Source organism: Mus musculus, chromosome 11 (genome assembly GCF_000001635.26).
Source record: "Mus musculus strain C57BL/6J chromosome 11, GRCm38.p6 C57BL/6J".
Taxonomy (NCBI): Eukaryota; Metazoa; Chordata; class Mammalia; order Rodentia; family Muridae; genus Mus; species Mus musculus.
In genome coordinates this window covers 63,065,424-63,084,670 of record NC_000077.6, presented here as the reverse complement: position 1 = coordinate 63,084,670, position 19,247 = coordinate 63,065,424, and the positions used below count along the sequence as shown (strand labels likewise).

Sequence of the window (19,247 nt, the reverse complement as noted above, 5' to 3'; positions counted from 1 at the left end):
ATATATACATATGTACACACACACACATATATTATTTTACAGAAGAAAAAAAGAAGTTACAAGTGATGAGGAGCACTTTCCATAGTACTTAGAAGTAAAGGCAGCAGCTCTTGTCTATCTTGAAGTGTGGCTTCTGCACAGAATACTTCACAAACTCAGGCACAATCAGCACTACATTTTTGCTTCCTGTATTTGGTCCAGAAAGGGGTCTGAAATGGTTGACCCCAACTCTCCCTTCCCCGACCATAGGTTCTACTAAATTGCCTTCCTAGTTATATACAGCGCTTCATTAAGCTTTATCATAATATTTTTGTTTCCATTGGCTTCTAAGAGCCTTTCCCTACATAGTGTGTTCTTTGTGTTCCAAATACCAGTGAACTCTCATTTCACTTTGACACCTGGCTACAGACGGAAATAAACCGCAGACTTTCTATTGCTTTTCATTTTCCTCAGTCTGGATGGCCAGGAGACCAGGTGACTTATGGCGCTTTTCTGGGGGTGGTGAGAGATTTGTGGGCTCAGAGTACCCTGTCTTGTTCATGTCAGTGATGGGGAACTCACAATTAACCCACCTTTTTAGTTCGTTTTTCCAATCCTGGGGTGGAGACAGGGGCCTTGCCTGTGACAAGTAAACTCTTTGCCTCCTGCGCCCCCCCGTCCCCCGTCCCCCATCCCTGGGTATCGCTCTTAGGCAGTGTGAGCACCTCCCTCACCTTCGTTAAGTGAGTGTGAATCTTATTCTTAGCATCGACAGTCTCGGCAATGCGATTGGTGAAAGCCAAGTTCACTTTGTTGAACTGATTCCACATCTCATTGGCTGTCACAATCAGGAGGTTCTCAGTTTCCTCTCTGAGCTTAGCAGAAGCTGCCCTCTCACTCTGGGAGCGGAGAACATTGTCATCCGTAAACTTGGCCCATGTCTCGGGCACTGATACCCTGGGAATGGAAAGAGAGGCCAGTGTCAGCTCGGACGGTCTTCAGGGACTGCTCATCCTAAAAGTGGGAGGTCCCAGCAACACCTGTCCTAGACGTGTTGCATAAAGTGGAAACTACAGAATAAAGCTACTTAAAAAGAAAATTCCCTTGCCGGGCAGTGGTGGCACTCACCTTTAATCCCAGCACTTGGGAGGCAGAGGCAGGTGAATTTCTGAGTTTGAGGCTAGCCTGGTCTACAGAGTGAGTTCCAGGACAGCCAGGGCTACACAGAGAAACCCTGTCTCAAAAAAAAAAAAAAAAAAAAAAAAAAAAAAAAAAAAAAAAAAAAAAAAAAAAAAAAAAAGAAAAGAAAGAAAGAAAGAAAGAAAGAAAGAAAGGAAAAGAAAGAAAAAGAAAATTCCCAAGTGTTCCTTATTTTACTGTTAACCTATAGTTTATTAATAGGCACACAGGGACTCTTCTACCAGAGTGGGGATAGATTACTGAAGGGCAAGAACATGCAGGCTCTTTACAAATGTGTTACAGCCAACCCGATAAGCAGAAGCAAGAATATCAACCTTGGGAGTCACCAAAGGCAAGCCAATGAACAACAGCACAGTGAGAAACCTTTCCAGAAGAGTAAGGAGGGACATGGGGACTTGCAGCCGGAGACATGTTGAGGAATGCCTGCTGTCTTGCAGCTGAGGCTGTTGAACTACCATGGTCTTGGAAAGGCTACACAGACTAAGAGTTTATCACTTAAATGTTTATAACATAGAAATTCCAATATCCCAAGAAAAGAGTATCCCACAATATGGACATGGAAGGACAGTCATTTCGGCAATATTTATATAAAGCTTTGATAGCTTAGAAGCCATGGAAAAGAACAAAAGTCCAGGTTAGGTTAATGCATGTGAAAATATTTATGTAGCATGCAAATTCACAAATATTTACTTCATGAATCTATATTAACCTAAGGACATTAGGCTCACAAGCAACATTATTGGTGCAGCGTGTGGTAAAAAGCTGGATAGGCTGTAGAAATGGTGTGTGGGCAATATACCCTTTTTTAAGATTACAAACTAGCATCTGTTGATCTGGGGACAACTGGAAGGACTAAAGAGCAGTTGTCACATTTGGGTGTCTCTGGATGGTAGATTTAACAGGTGATATCGGTTTTCTTGTTCTTATAATAAAATATTGGATAGGACTTAATGTTGACTAGACCCAAAATGATGTCATGGATGTGCCATATATTTTGAAAGGGATGGCAAAGGACTCGTGCTGAGACTGGGGGCCTTTCAAAGGGCTAGGTCCCAGGCCACTGCCCATCCTCCAAGGAGACAAAATGATGCGCTCTGCTTACCTTGAGTCATGTAAGAGGCATCATGAGGGGACGACAGAGAACACTGGTTCTGAGTCACACCTGAGCATCAAAAGCAAAGCGCTAACTGGTATTGTGGCTCTCAAGAGAAGGAGCGGCTTTGGGGGACAGCTCAGCACCCCACAGGACTGAATCCGTTTTTGAAGTCTTTTTAGGGTAGTATGTAGAACAGGTGTGGGGAAACTATGAGGATCTTTACAGGGTGCTAAAAAGTCTCCATCTCACGTGTGGTAACATAGGCTTTCAGATATGACAGACCCACTGACACGCATGTGCAGTTTGGTCATTTTATTCTATGTAAACTTCACTCAGTCAACTTGGTTATTTTTTTTTAAAGGAAGTAGCTGGCTCAGACTATAGGCCCTGCCCCAAATAGCATCCAGGGGGCTGGCAAAGAAGCCATGAAAATCATTTAATGGTTGGGAGTCACCACAACTCGAGAAACTGTATTAAAGGGTCGCAGCATTGGGAAGGTTGAGAACTTCTGCTTTGAGTTCTTAAAGCACTGCTTTAAATAATGAGTGGGCCATTAAGGAACATCAGTGCCTTTAAAAAACACTCTTCCCTTTGAGCTGCTAGGGGCAAATGCAGGCAGGTGTACTGTAGCCCTCACGTAGTCACATCCCCTGCCTGCGTGCCTGCCTGCCACTCTGGGGAGAGTGAATCCATTCTCATTGGAGCTGGTCAGTTTTCCCAGCGTGGGCTGTTGTGAAAGGGAGTTCGCCATTCACTTTTACAGGTGTTCCTTTGCCCTTCTGTTTCTTCAGCATAAAAACTCTTGCCACTGTGGACTTTCAAGATGAACCCAAGAAACTTTTCTGTTCTTTATAAATCATCAAGTCTTGGGTGGGGTGGGGGGGGCTGTTCCATGATAGTTGTAGAATACAAGAGTAAGGCAGCCTACGTGCTGCATCATTATGAAAGCAGAAAGGACAAATGTCATTACAACCACAGGGTGGCAAGTGCCAGCTTACGTTGCATCGACTCTCTCCACGCCCCGGAAGTAGCTGACGCCCTCGGAAGTGTTGCGCAGGTGCTGGCATTTATCATCAATCCGGAGGGCGGCCTGCTTGTCACTCAGATCCTTCTCCAGCTCATGCTGTGCAGATCTGTCTGAGCTGAAGTCCCCAGGGAAAAGAAGAAAGACATGGTTCCAGTTAGTTCCCAAAGGAACGGCCATTATCCTCTAAGTCAGGGTCTTCCCTTCTTCTCCATCAAAGCAATCAACTCCTACACTGAAGGAGCATTTGTGGAGATGGCCATACATGTGAGGCCTGAGGACCCTACCCTTGCTCGGCTCACCCTGCCCTGCCATGTCCCGCCCCTCCCCACCCTGCCCATGCTTCCTGTCCATGGAACGTGGGGAGGTGAGGAGAGGAGGTGGAGGGAGAATAACATCTCCTTACTGTTCACCAACAGTTGAGACAGGACACTGGTTTGCAACCTATGTCCATTTCTGTGCCTTCCTTTCCTCCTTCCTGTTCAGCTTCATATTCTCACCCACTTTATCCTTGGGCTTTGAATATAATTTTCCTCAAGGACCTCATGAGACATATATATCACAGGCTCCCTCGATTCATTGGTGACCTAAGCTTGTGGCCGTGCTTTGTCTCGGATGTTCCCCAGGAGATATACATTAAGAGTCAGAATCAACTTCCACGAGTGCTTGAAGTGAGCTCAGAGGGCTCATGGTTCACCCTGGCACTCTGTCCCGGCAGCCCAGCCATGGAAGAGAAGAGATCCTGACAATCTCAGAAATACAGTCTTCCCTGGACGCCAGGGAGGAGGAACCATAAGGCATGCCCAGAGGCTAGAGCTGGATGAGACCTGGGTGTGGGTGATGGGTGAAACAGGTTAGACGTCTCAAAGGCACAGGGTTTCCTTCTAAGTGAAAGCGGAGCGTGCTGACGTGCCATTGAACTGGCTCAATCTGCTGCTGTGTAAAGGACGGACTGCTGGAGACCTGGGGAGAGCCACGGGAAACCCACAGCAGAGGCTCAGAAGAGGACATAATAGCAGGGACCAAAGGGAGAGCAGAGGAGATGAGAAGTGTTTAGACCATGGGTATGTTCAAGAACCAAGACAACACCCCGTGAGGTAGGGCATGTTGAGTGAAAGTCAAGAGCTCAGCCAAATCACTGGATTGATGGAGTTCTGTCACTGGAGTTGGGGTGACACTGGGGTAGGGAGGAGAATTTGGAAGAGTTAAGGTGACACATTAAGTCTGAGTGCACTTTCCACACCCACATGGAGACCCCAAGTAGCTGCTGAAATTCGGGGGAGTCTATTTTACAGACAGAAAGTTGGGAGTCATTAGCATGTGGCCTGTGAGAAGAAGGACAACTGAGTGATTAACCACTTCTGTGCTTCTAGAACCTTAAGCAAGCCCGGCATAGGAACTGCTCAGCAAAAATAGCTTCTGGTGGGATGAACTGACACCAGCCTCTTCTGCTCAGTGTGGCCTGTGCCTTCAGTGGAACCACTCAGCTACAGCTTTATTTCTATTTTGTGTAAAGTAGAAATGAGGGCAGCCTTAGGGAACCGATCTGCATTTTATGAGTTCTGGAAGAACATACATGCGAAAGAGGCCTCCCCCTTGACACTGCTGAACCTACTGCTTTAGGTTATGATGCTAGAACTCTGGACTAGAAGGTCTGTCTTGTTTGTCATCTGGGGTCAGCACATCCCATGGGCTTCCTGTCTTAGGATGACATCTTTAAGGAGACGGGAATCTGGTTAGCTTTCTCACATGGCCTCAGGACACCTGGGAAGGTATGTGAGGTGGTATCTCGTCAACATCTGTTGTACAACCAAAGATGCCAAGAGCCTTGGATGCCATGGTAGTGCCCAGAGAAATTCCATTTTCATCTAACATGCATTCTGGGAGTGTGGCAGTGGCATCCAAAACAAGTGGATTGGAGAAACTCTGTTTCTCTTACAATCATAGGGGAGAGTCCAACAGGAAAGCCACCCAGGGAGGGGAGGTCAACATTCTGTCCTCTATGGATTTAAGCAAAGCCGGGCTCCTTAAAGGGAACCAACGAAAATCTAAGCAAGTGCGCACACACAGTCAAGACCTTGTGCAACGAGGCCCGTGACTTAACCAAGGAAGACAATTAGGAATGCAGACTTACAGGGAAGTGTAACTACCCCAACATGGCCAGTCTTGGCCAAGAAAAGTCAAGGACAAAGACAGCAGATTTTTAGATCATGAAAGAAAATGGAGGTCAGTACAAATTCTTAGAGATGTGTTAACTGAGGCTCCTAAGGAAGTCATGAGCTCATATCAGAACTACCCTGTCCCTAGCCAAACCCTGCCAGACAGCCTCCTGTCCACCTACCTCCAGAAAACCACAGCATTCAAACCTCATAAACATTCCCAGTGCTGACTCCAAGGCCAAGGCCGGGCAAACTAAGCGGGTAATGACACTTGTCACCCAAGCAGTACCCATGTGTGTAGCCACCGTTTCTTTTTTTAGGGGAAGGGGGTGCATTTCCAACACTGCTTCTTTCTGTGACCAAAGCCAACACAGACCTTCAAGGACTGTTCGTCAGCAGGTTCAGGCAGCACCTTGTCTACTCTGACAGCCATAGCCACAACTTAAGAACTTCTCCCGATTTTGTTCTCTCTTCCCGTTGCCTCCTCTCTTGCCGTAAAAGAGCAGGTGACTGAGAGTCTGTACCTTTGAGGGCTTTGCATTCTGGTGGCAAATCGGGATGGTGCTTAACAACAGCACGGTGTGGTGTAGCGGATGATGATGTAATCAGGACAGGTGGATCTTTAAGGAAGTATAAAAACAAAGTGGAGAAGCCTCGTGTCTGCCCACTGCTAGGAATGAACACAGGCCTCAAAGGGAAAGACTCGAGTTAAGGGAGACATTAGCCATCCTTCCCACACCATCCCCAAATTAATCTTTAAATAAAAATCGAAGACAAAATTCCAAGCACTCATCCTGATTTCTAAGCAAAAACTGGTGAGGTGTCCCTGTGTGCGCGTGCGTGCCTTTGTATGTGCTTGTTTATGTGTATGCCCATGTATGTGCAGGTCTGTGCATGGGTATGTGTCCATGTGTGCCTCTGTGTGTGTGCGCGCGTGTGATTCAGATGAAGCTCTAACAGAAATGTGCACAGGAAGCAGAAGCACAGTTCAATGCTGGGCTTTAACGCTGGATAGGGAAGAAATGCTTACGCGAGTTGGGCATTCGCCTTATCCAGATGTTGCCTCATTCTTTCTTGACAACACAGAATGGTATCAACTTCCTACTCAATAGAAAAACAAAACCACACATTAATGTCTTCACTGAGCGTAGCATTGAAAGTCAGCAGTGTTCAAACCTATCAACAAAGGAAGTTTTTATTTGTTGAAAAAATCTGTGACGTTAAGCACTAAAACAATTTTACATCTATTTATTTACCTGCATGCCCCCATGATAATACAGACCAATCTCTCCTTGTAGACTATAAGGAAACCATCGTATGGACCAAGCTGGACCATCATATGGGGAACAGGGGTAAAATTTTAGTGTTTCATTTCTACCTCATATTTATCTGTAGGTAAAACAAAACAACGACAACAACAAGAGTCCTAAAACTCTGGTAATGTGCTATATTGAGCTTATGACGCCTTTTCTCATAACAGCTTTCCTTCAAAGGCACGGGAAGCCAGTGAAGGCTGGGAGCCAAGCCATTGTAGCTATACACACAATGCTAGCAGGTTCAGCTCTATGTTTCAAACATGGAAATTGACCTTCCACCTTGGAGGTCAACCACCTGATGTCATGCTGTGCCCTGTGGCCCTGTCCCTACACTTGAAGCAATAGCTGTGTTAGCCATGCCACTCATTTGACCAAATGTGTGTCATCTTGAGGCTACAAGGATATACGTGGTATTTCATAGCATGTAAATATTCACTTCCCTCTGAAATTAATATTAACATTAGAACAACTCAAAGAACACCTTTCAGGTATTTTTATGTGTGTATAAAATTTTTTTATTGCTTTCTAAAGTGAAAAGGGGTCATCCTTAATATTCTGCTTTGTGGCCTTTTGAACTTGGATGCTTCCCCATAATAGTAAACGATGCTGTTGCGAACAATCAGAGTAAACAGATCGACACTGCCAAGGGTCATGTTTGTTTTCTAGGTTTGGCAATTATAGGTTTGGCAATTAAAGCTAATTTCCCTTCCAGAAAGCTGAATTTGTCTACAATAGTGAATAAGTCTGCCTTCCTTGGGCACGCTGGGTAGTCATCTATCCTGCAACTCTCACCAAAGTGACAGAGCATGCCCCAAGACAACAGCCAACCTGCCTGTATTTGAAGGCTAATATAAGGATATATTTGATGTTCTTAACATACTCAAAATGCAGTCCTTAGCCACATGTGGTGGTAAGAGCCTGTAGTCTTAGGAAGACAAGAAAGGCTGAGATGCTGAGGAGTTTAAGTCTAAGGTTAGCTTGGGTCACAGAGTAGGAGACCCCCTTACCTTAAAATAAAATCAGTTCTTTCCCATCGGGTGCAATGTAACTTTGTGCATGGTATTTAGTATATTGACATTAATGGTTTCTATGATGCTAAAATCTATCAAATAATTTTTTTGCTTATCTTTGTTGATTTGATTATGATACTTTCTTCTCTTTACTACCATGAGCATATGCCTGTTGTCTTCTTCCTTTGTTGTTTAACTTAAATGTATTGATTCAGGGGCTTCTGGGGGACGGAGAGCTCAGACGGTAAAGCAGTTCTCTTGCAAGGACAAGGACCTGGGTTGGCTTCCCAGACACGATGGCCTGGGGAGGCTGAGACCGACAGATCCTTGAAGCTTGCTGGCCAGCCAGTCTAACCTAATTGATGAGCTCCGGGCCAATGAAAGGCCCTGCCTGGAAAGAAAGAAGCAGCAGTCCTGAGAATGACAGCTGACGTTGTCCTCTGGCCTTCATAGGCAAACACATACATAGGCACTCCCATACACATACGGACATGCCACATACATGTTTAGACAATACTGAGTATGCCTAAAATGTTAAACCTGCTGTCTGATTCTTTGAGGCTCAGGATCAGTGGAATCAATGAGCATTTTCTCTGCTTCCATGTTGTACCAAAGTTCTGCCTGTTCTTATAAATATCATGGGATACTAAAAGAATCTTAGAATTTTGTATTGTTTAATGGTCATCTGTCTCAATGACATAGAGAAGAGGGGCAGTAGAGAAGGGAGAGGGAGGAAGGGAAAGAGGAAAGAGAGAGAGTGAGAGAGAGATACAGAAGAGAGAGAGAGAGAGATCAAAGGATGCCTGGAATCCTGCCTAGAAAACATCATTAGAACACTTTACAATATGTACTGTGGGTGTTTTCACATAAAATGGACGTAGTGGAAACTCCTGGGATTTCCAGTGGGGGAAAATGCATTTAATAAAACTTTAATATTTTTTAATCCTTAAACAATAGTTGTTTGTGAATTCAAACAAAGTCAGATGACAAACAGCAAGCAGATGGTTGAAGGCAGAGGAATTCCCACGAAGAAAGAAAGTCTATATTGGGAAGTGTAGAGCTGCCCAGTGTTACCTGACCTGTCAATCTGAACTCATCCCTGCAGTGGAACTATGTGTGGTGCAAGCCATCCTCTCCCCTGCCTGGAGGTAAGAGCTTGCAGGAGGCAGATGCAGAAGGCAGGAGCTGTGGAGGCAGTCTGGGTCCAGTGAGCCCATGACTGCAACTACCTGCAGCGCACAGGCGCACCTGCAGGAGCCGGGAAAAGGGCGATGATTCTGAACTTGGAGAGGAGTAAGAGCTACTGTGGACTGACTTCCCAGAGAGTCCCAGGATGTCAGTGTAGTCCATGACTGTGGTTTCACTAGCAGGACTTTGGGGTGAAAGCCAAACAGGAACTTTGTCTCCGTGGTTGAGGATCCTTGAATTAGGGCTCCTATTTGAGCAGATGAAGCCTTCACAGTCTCCTGCTGCCACCCACCTCTCAGGAACTGGATTCTTAGGGCAGCGTTGCAGAAGGGAGGATGTCAGAGTAGAGACTCTGCAGCCTTTTCTTTTCTATCACCCCGAGTGAAACCCCACTGCCTCACACTTTAACTGTGACCAAAGTTATGGAGTAATGGTAAGGACAACACTTTCCTGGGCTTCTGGATAGATAGCTTTAGACTGGTGTTTCTTAAACTGTTTCCAGTTAAAACCTTCTTTGAAGAAGTAAAATAATAAAATAAATAAAATAAAATAAAACAAAATAAAATAAAATAAAATAAAATCTCCTTTGCTTCTAAGCGATGGTGGTGCACACCTTTAATCCCAGCACCTGGGAGGCAGAGGCAGTTGGATCTCTGTGAGTTCAAGGCTAACTTGGTCTACAGAGTGGGTTTCCAAGATATCCAAAGCTAAATATAGAAACTCTGTCTCCCCCCAAAGTAATTAAATAAATAACCTCTTTTGCCTATATGATCTTAAGTCTAGAGGTATTAAAATTAATATTATCAAACAATTGAATTGTTTTTCTCTAAAACTTAATTATTATTTATATAGGCTAGATAGAAGTTCATATCAGGTATATGCTGTGTGAAGAGGATAATCTCCCTTCCTTGATGTTCCAGTTCTCCAGTTTTGTTGATGTAGCTTATCTTTTGTTCTTGTTTTTCTTTCAGGGTTGTATCTAAAAGACTGTCACCCACTCCCGGGTCAACGTTATTTAGACCTTCTTTTCCTAAGTATTTAATCATTTCTAACCTTGATCCTTAAGTCTTCCATCCATTTCATATGTCACAGTGTAGGGCTCTGAGGTGGATTGTTTGCTGTTTGTTTTCAGATAAAGAGCTGACGCTGATGCAGGGTTTAAGGAGATAATGGCTGCAGCCAAGGGTACTCTACCACCGGGAGGAAGAAGAAGGTGACAGGGTAGGACAGGCTAGGAAGTGATCTGGGAGGAAGGACAAGCAGTTGACCAGGACTTACTTGATCCTTATTAGTGCATGCTAATCAAAGTCTTTAAAACTGTTTGGCAGAACTCTTAAGGTGAAGAACTAGTGCTTGAGTTAACGTCTTAGACAAAGAAAGAGACTGGAAGTATCCTCAAGCACTCGGAGGCTGAAACCTCAACCGACTGAGAGAGAGACGTCAGTGTAGGTAGCACAGAAAGCCAGAGAACTCGGGAGTAATGCAGATTTAAGAGGTGGAAAGTGCAAGTGAGCCTAGGAGATTCCACAGAGCAGCTTGGACACATCAGTTCTGGGGTGGCCACTTGACCGTGGACCAAAGCTTCCCCAGATGTGCATGCCCTTTGACATCCCAGTTACTAGTCCTCAAGAGAAGTGGGGAGAAGGAGTCAGGAGCGTGCACTGGGCTCTGCAGTGATGGTTTTGACACCATGGTGGCATGGAGCTACAGGGATCAGATCCTGTGAATTGGCTAATCAAAGTTGTGTCCTACAGGTATCTGCACTGACAGGAAAGTGGCTTTGGTGTCATTTTAAATGGAGGCAGGTGTTTTCACATTGACAGATATAGTTGGAGTGCAATCTGGGAGACACATTTATGTCATTATTGCATGAAAGGGACACAATTATCTAAGAGTGTTTGACAGAATGACTGAAGTACTCCAAAATCTACAGATGCTGATTTGCATCCAAATGCGGCTATAAACACCTTATCTATTTTTTTATTCTTTCCTGTATTTTTAAAATTCTCAGTCAACATATATATTACTTATAAAACCAAGAAAATGAGCCTTTGCCAGACACTATAAATTTACTTATGAGTGGCTTTAGCCTGTACCTCCCTGATTTCTTCACCTAAACACACATTTGTGACTGTAGGCTTCTCAGTATTGAAGCGTTTTCGCTCCCCCCCCCCACACACACACACTTACCGCCAGTAGTTCTTTCTCGGCTTCATCATGAACAAGATCGATTCCCATTCTCTTCTCGCGGTGAAAGAGACACTCTCGGGAAACCTAGAGATCCACAGAGCACAGAACATGTCAATGAAATGACAGCGGCTACTTTAAAGGAAGGCAACAGGAACCCCCAAGGTGGACCTCTCAAGTCAGTTTGGAAGAGTTTAGCACAAGAAAGACCCTGGCAGGGAAGGAAGTCTTTGCTTTTACTGAAAGGTTGGCATCTACATTAGAAATTAATTTGAAAAAAAAAATCCTAGTTTGGAAAGCTGACAAAAAGAATCCCCACCAACGAGTAACTAAATTAAATGCTTGGCATCAGTTTATTGAAGAGAAACAGTTGGATAACATGAAAATAGAGTCTGAGATATAATTATTATTTCTAAGTATTTTCTACTGGAAAAAGTAGAAATAAATGGTTTGCTTTCAAAATATTAAAATGTTTGTGTAGCCAACTATCTGAGTCATTATCTATAAAATTGTTTATTTTCCTAGTTATAAAAATAATATGCTTTTACCTATTAAGAATTAAAATACAGAAAACATGTTTCAGAGGCTCATTGCTGCTTTGTTTATTGGCTGTCTGATTTTAATAAAATGGAGACAGAAATATCTCTAAATTTTATACTAATTTTTTTAGGATCAAATGAAATGGTAGACTGGAGTTTTAAAATATTCTTTGAAGCAGAGAATGTTAGTAATGACAATAAAAAGCAGCATAATTCGCTAACAATGAGCTGTGTAGGAAGTCATTGTGTAGCTAAAATGCTTTCTTCAAAACCTTTTCCATGACACAGGACTATGTTAAACTTTAGTAAATGCAAAATGTGAACCATGTTGTGATATGTTATTGAACCATAGCTGAGCAAATTTCTAATTTTTAATAGTAAAAATTACATTTACTAGAAGACGAACTGGTAGATTGTAGAAGTTCTGATTATTTAAGTGGATATCACCACACTGCCTTTCAGGAATCTTCCTCCGGCCCATGGTCCCACCGGTGACACATCCAAGTGCATGCTTTCTGCCCTAGATGTCACAAGTGTTCATTATTGCATATTTGGTAAGCTACAATGGCCCCCTGATTGATGTAATTACTATTGTGCTAAAATTTAACAAGCTTCCTCCTACTAAGTGGTTATTTATATGTTCTTTTTTGAGGTTTATCTCTATGTAATCAGGCCCTTTGACTCCATTTTGACAGTCAATATTGTAACCCACAAGAACACTCAGGCAGCCACTGCAGGAGAAAGCTCACATTAGAACCAATCAGAGCCCAGTCATAGTGAAGGGACTGAGGAAAGCAACCGAGTGTCTTGGGGACATTATATTTTCAGTCCCTGGGCTAGGTCCCAAGGAAGACATTGGAGGCATTCTGTAACAACTTAGATGAACTAATCCAAAATGACCCTATGTGAGCGCCTCCTCGGGACACTGGGACTTGTGTGTAGTTTTGTATTTGTGGTTAGTGAGAGGATGGGACAGAAAGTGACACTGTGCAGAGAAGCCCAGACAAGTCCTGAAATCACTAGACCTTCAGCCCCTTGGTCCTCACTCTTAGATACCATGAGATCTCCTGTAAGCATTCCACATTGAGACACCTGGTGTTGGTGGCGCCCACTGAGAAGTTTATTAATGTATATCCTTTCCCAGCTTCAGACAGGGAATGCCTTTTTTCTATAGTGGTGTGCATATGAGTTTGGAAGATCTATATCCAGTGGTACAAGGGTCATAGGTGACTAGAGCCCACTCAAAGCCTAATCAGACACCAGTGATTAACTGAAAGGCTGCCTGTCTATCCACGACAACTGGCCTACTACACTCAGCCCCAATTATCTTTTTAATAAAAGAATCCTAAACAGATTTCTAAAGGGGCCCCAGTTGATCGCTTATGCCTGAAAAGAAATTATGTCAACCTAGGGATTACTTCATGACACAGACTGAAAAATTTCGTTTCTTTTGGATTTTTTTTTGTTGTTTAAAAAAGTTTATTTGTGTGTGTGTGTTTATGTGTAAGTGGGTATGTAAACGTGTGTGTACATGAGTGCATGTTTGTGTATGCAGGTATATGTGTACATACATGTGTGCATTTTTGTGTATGCTTATATGTATGTAGGTATATGTGTGCAGGTTTGTATGTGTGTACATTTGTTGTGTATGTGTATGCAGGTTTCTGTGTATGCATGTGTATATGTGTGTGTGTGTACAGGTTTCTCTGTGTGTGTGTGTGTGTGTGTGTGTGTGTGTGTGTGTGTGTGTGCATGTCTGTGTGTGTGTGTACACATGTGAAGGCCCAAGGTCAGTCTTAAAGGTTATGCTAACTCAGATACCACCACCTTCATTCTGAAACGGAGTTTCTCATTGGCCTGGAACTCACTGATTATGCTGGCTGGTCAGTGAACCCAGTGATCCCCCTGCCTCCACCCTGCCAGTACTGGGGTTGCCAGCATACACCACCATGCCCTGCTTTTTCATATGGGTTCCAGGGATCAAATTTGGGTTCTCCTACTTGCAAGGCAAAGGTGTCACCGACTGAGCCATCTCCTCAGCTCTCATTAAATTAAGATTTTCTTAAACAACCGTTTTTCTTACATTTTCATCTTAATCTACAACCTGCAGAGATCAGACCAGCCTTTTCAACAGCCAAGAAGAGGGCACATTCGGCTGAAAACAGTGGGTAGCATAATCGTGTTAGTCTGCTTCGCTTTCAGAATTCGCTCAGAAACTCACTATGTGCGATATGTATAAAATGGCAATGGTTAGCCATTACCTCTCTATCCCATTTACAAATTTACTAATGATGAGTGGTGCTTCTATGGGCAGCAGAAATGTACTTTGTTGGAGATAGCTATAACCACTGGGCTGCAGTGCCTTCTACTCTGACCCTCATCCTCACCTGCAGAGGGCCTTCAGTCTCTATCAAACCCCTCTCCAGCCTTCTCTTAATATCAGTCAGTGCATTTGTCTCTCCAATCATTTCATCCAACTCATGTGTGATTTCAGATTTCCAAAACGCTAAGTCATTGACTCGTTCTCCCAGGTTTTGGGTAGAGTGAGCCTGGGTCTTCCGGATCTGCTGGTATTTGTCTTGAATGAGCCGAGATGTATCCACTCTGAGTCGCTCTGAGTTGTGCCGTGAGGAATTGGACTCCTGGAAGCTGACTAGATTGGAGCGGTACCAGTCGTCAGGGGTGTACCTCGTGAAGAAGGTGGTCCTATTGGACACGAAAGGGAGCATGGTGCTCTCACACACTCTCTGGGACCTCGAGGAGTACGGGGCCAAGGTTGGGTAGTTGTAGGCCGTTTTGTAGTAGGTGTTCGGTCTCCATGGAAGGCTCAAGCTATGTGTCAGATTGCGATGGGGAAAGCGGTCCTTATAGCTCGATGTTATGGTACCAATGGCTGGTAGAAAGCTGGCCGATGCAGGTGGAGGGTGGGCATATGTAGCCGTCAAAGTAGAACCTAAAAGTTCCATGGTGCTCAAACACAATTTATAAATCTCTCCTGCAAAAGAGGGACGGAAGGGAGGGACGGAGGGAGGAGGGGGGGAGAGAGGGAGTGAGGGAGGGAGTGAGGGAGGGAGGGAGGAAGGAAGGGAGGGAGGGAGGGAGGGAGGGAGGGAGGGAGGAAGGAAGGAAGGAAGGAAGGAAGGAAGGAAGGAAGGAAGGAAGGAAGGAAGGAAGGAAGGAAAGAAAGAAAAAGCAAATAAATTAATCTTATATAACATACTGATAAAAGATTTCATCTGACACAGTACCAGCTTCAGAGTTCCCAGGCTTATTATATATCTCTTCTGATATGTTAACAGCACTTTCTGGTGATGATTTTAAAGTTTCCATCTCCAAGCCTCTAAAATGTATGAAGGTAGTGTGTTTTTATATTAGTCACTTGAATTTTTGACATTCAAACGTTCTAAATTAAAAGACTGATCCTGTTGTGTGCAAACACATGCGTGTGGCTTCACATTATCCCAACTGCAGTTCATCTCATTCTAGAACATGCAGCTTTTTATTCTTAGTTGAATACATTCATGGGGCCTCCTAGGGAGACCAGGACACTTCAGACTGTGGCATAGGTTTTGCAATATAATTCTGTTGGGGAACTTATGGCTACAGACCTGTTACTAAGAGGGAGAGAATTAAGTCATATTACACTTGATGCACTATTCAGATAAAAAGAAATAAGTTCCTCAATGATTAATTAGCTACATAACAATACAGGATAACTGATTTGTAGAACTGTGTTCAAATTAATATCCACTCATAAAATAGCTTCCCATGCCAGAGTGGCCCAAGTAGCACTCGCTCCCTCACTGTGGGCTAAACCCCTTTCCTTTTCCTCCTAGTCACTCTATACTGGCATCTCTTCACTTCAGTTTGGAACTTTAAATATTGCTTTTCTTCAAAGTGAGTTCAAAGCAACTTGAGGTGTTGGGGACCTTAAGTCTGTCTTGCTTCCAACCTGTCTCCCTGGTCAGATCCAGAAATAACATAGTTTCCTTCTAGCAAAAACATTTCTCCTTAGCTTTGCTTAATGTTTGACAATAAAAGATCTCAAATCCAGAGAAGGTCAGTTAGTACTCTGACTGGAGGACTTGAAGGGCAGAATGTCACGTGGGTTTTTCTAACACCTGCTATGCTGGCATCTTGAGGTATCACAATCCAGGATTGTCAAAACTGAAACCACACAGCCGCGGAATATGAGACACACGCACAACATGAGACACGAGGAATGGGGAAACGCCGAGTATGGAAAAGCAGCCAGAGTTTTGTTTTAGGGAAGGGATGGCTGAGGATCTGGACTAGTGGACAGAGCTTAGAACTCAGGTCTGGGGATGAGTTCCACAAGAACTATGTTATAACCAAACCTGGAGCTCTGGCCATCCATCCTTTAAGGCCACCCAGGAAGAGGGAATCAAAGTCATCCCTTGATAATATTTTACCAAAGTTCTCCACTGCTGTATAGTGTATTTGGGTCTCCTATTGGTTAAGAATCCTGAAGGTCTCATGGCCTAAAAAAAAAATGTTTAAAAACTCAAACAGGATTTCCACCTACATCCATGGTAGACTAGCCAACACTGTACATCTAAAAGCCTGGATCCAACATATGAGACAGCTTCTCTCACACACTGGGCTACAGGCAACATAGGACTGATCCCTGAAAAAAAGGAAGCGAATAATGAGCCTTCTTATTGTTGAGCCATTGTGTTTGGGGAGCAATTTCCAGATCACTGTGGGGGAAACACATGAAATGGACAAGAGCATGGCAGACTCCGTATTGATAGAGCAACCAGACTCTGGAGGGGCTTCAACAGCTAGAAGTTGTGAGCAAAATTCAAGCAAACAACAAGCTATACAAACACAGCTTAGAGAGCTACACAGGGGATGCATGTGAGTCTCTGACTGGACATAACCTGCATATGTATCAAGGGACCCTCCTCAAACTTTGCCAAACACTGGGGGCAGAGTTGTTGGATGAACGATCTCTCAAGCCGAGAAGGGAGAGATGTGTACTGAGCAAGATTAGAATCTATGATGCTCCCAGGAGACAGTCAGCGAAGATGTCAGAACTGTCACACATTTGAAGTCCCTGGCTTGAGAACAGTTACTACGGATTGAACATGAAATCTCAGCCATGAGATCAGGTTTGCTCCTGGTCCCCAGTTGGTGGTGTTACTTTAGGAGGTTGCAGAAACATCAAGGAAGCAGGTTCTAGCTGGGGGAGTAAGCCACTAGGGGCAAGTTCTTGAGGGCGCATCACCTCTGGCTGCTTGGCTGGCTCTCTGTTTGCTTGTTGGCCGTGGGCAACAACCCTCCTGCAATTATACTCTTCTCTGATCATCTTGCATGTGGGCCCAACCAACCCTCTGAAACCATGAGCCAAAATTAACCTTCCCTCCCTTAATTAGCTCTTGTCTGGTAATTTTCCTTAGTAATGCCAAGATGTGAAGAACATTCTGGAGGCTCACTTAAGCAAAAGTGGACACAGGTCTCAGGATGATCAGATTGGCCAACAAGTGACTTGGTTTCCTGAGAACATCAAAACACTCAACCAGGTGGCATCGCTGTGTCCAGCAACCCGTCAAAAAAAAAAAAACAAAAAACTACATACATACTTACAGAAAAAGTATGGCCATAATTAAAGAGAATCGGTCTGTAGAAGCAAGTCTGGAAATGGAAGGAATGATGGGGGGGAGAACAACTGTGGGAGGAGCCAATGGAAAATAGGCGGGGCAAATGCACACAATGTCTACTTAACCCATTAATTGGCATGGGCTGCAGATTGGACACTGGAGACATAGAGATTGGTATACTCAAGCCTGGTGAACAGGAAACAGGGATTTTTGGTTTTGTTTTTGGTATTTAAAGAGAAAGACGAAGCAGCAGTATAATAGTACAGGAACTGTCCCTTTGTGATGTCAGAGGAGAGGGTCTAAAGGGAAGAAATAACTGAATGCCTTCCACATGTGATGGAAACTATTGTAGTCTTTATTATAAAAGTATAGAAATCCCACAAACTGTAAAAAGATAAACAGATGTGTGTGTGTGTGTGTGTGTGTGTGTGTGTGTGTACCCCAGTGCCACCCAGGGCTTATCCAAATCACATTTCTAAAAGCCAGGCCTAAAGGAAAAGCTGAGGAACCAAGAGAAAAAAGAGTAAAACAGCACAGCAAGAAGAAAGAATGGGTGTAGGAAGGAGCCTGGGATTGTCAGAAACTACTCAAGCAGGATGGCAATTTTCCCGTGTTTGTTTTGTGGTGCTTGGCACCAAACCCATAGTCTTTCACCTGTGAGGCAAGCATTCTACCAACTGAGCTACATGCCAGCCTTTGACAGAGTCTTTAGAGAGACCTGGAAGACAGCCTAAGGTAGACATTCTCTAGCAAGTGAAATGTCTCTCCCTCTAGTTGGCTTTCTGTTGCTGTGATACCACCACCACCACCACCACCACCACCACAGGCGACTGAGGGAGAACGGGCTGATCCATCCTGACCACAGTCTGTGACTGAGGGATGCAGGAACTCGAGCAGCAGCAGAAGCAGGAACCACAAAGGATGCTGCTTCCTGGCCTGCTCCTCATCACTCACTCAGCTTGCTTTCTAATTCAACTCAAAGGCTGAGCCTGCCCACAGTGGGTGGGTCCAGCTCACATCAATCATTAATCAAGAAAATGCCCCACAGACTTGCCCACAGGCCAATTTGATGGTGTGCTCTCAAGATTCCCTCTTCCCAGATGTCCTGAGCTTGTGTCAACAAACAAAACCCAACCAACACATCCCTCAAAAAAAGTAAAACCGTATAAAAGATTTTTTTTCAAACAAAAGTCGAAAGGATTCATCAGCAGCAGGCTTGCACAGGAAGTTCTTCAGGCAAAGGGAAGTGTCCCAGATGGAGCCTTGGATCCAACACAGAGAATGAGGCATGTCAGAAATGGCAAGGATGTGTGTTAGCGTTATTAAAACCCCTTCTAGCTCCCAAGTTTCTTTAAAAGATAGTTACTCGAAGTAACAAAATATTGTATAATTTATCAAATAGAAGTCACTATATGACAGTGAGAGCACAGATAGAAGGTTTGGATGGAAGTGTACACTTAAGGGTTGAATGGTTGAGGTAAATGACAGACTTTAAATAAATATAGCTTGTGCTATATTGAGATATGCAGTGCATACAATATGCAGAACTGGCATCCTCAAAAGGTAATAAAGGACCAGTGGGTGTGCCTAAGAGCTTTCCGACAGTGAAAACATCAACACCATTTCTGTAGCAATCACTCAGGTCCAGTCACCTTTAATCCTCATAATCTCACAAGTGTCCTTGGAGATTCCAGAAGTGATGTCATATGTGGCATTACAGCAGAGTGGATAAAGACACCGAGCCAGGGATGGAAGAAACGTACTACTATTATAAGACAGCAACACTCTAATCAATACATTTTATTTTGCTTCACGTGAGTGGTGTGCACATCTGCATGTCTGAGGGCTGTCTGAGGCTGAAAGTGCTGATACTTTGTAAAAAAAAAAGTTCAGCCCAAACTCCAAAACATTTTTAAATGGATGCC

General features: G+C 43.9%; 1 protein-coding gene across 1 annotated transcript in view; it reads right to left on the bottom strand.

The window, feature by feature from the left end:
• The window catches only part of Tekt3 (tektin 3), a 33,302-nt gene that overhangs the window by 10,290 nt on the left and 3,765 nt on the right, over positions 1-19,247 (bottom strand). The window contains exons 2-6 of the mRNA NM_027660.1: positions 14,086-14,693; positions 11,163-11,246; positions 6,489-6,559; positions 3,274-3,417; positions 714-936 (exon numbers count right to left, since the gene is read on the bottom strand). Of these exons, the coding sequence (NP_081936.1) occupies positions 714-936; positions 3,274-3,417; positions 6,489-6,559; positions 11,163-11,246; positions 14,086-14,664 (1,101 nt within the window). The 5' untranslated portion in view covers positions 14,665-14,693. The remainder of the gene's footprint in view (positions 1-713; positions 937-3,273; positions 3,418-6,488; positions 6,560-11,162; positions 11,247-14,085; positions 14,694-19,247) is intronic.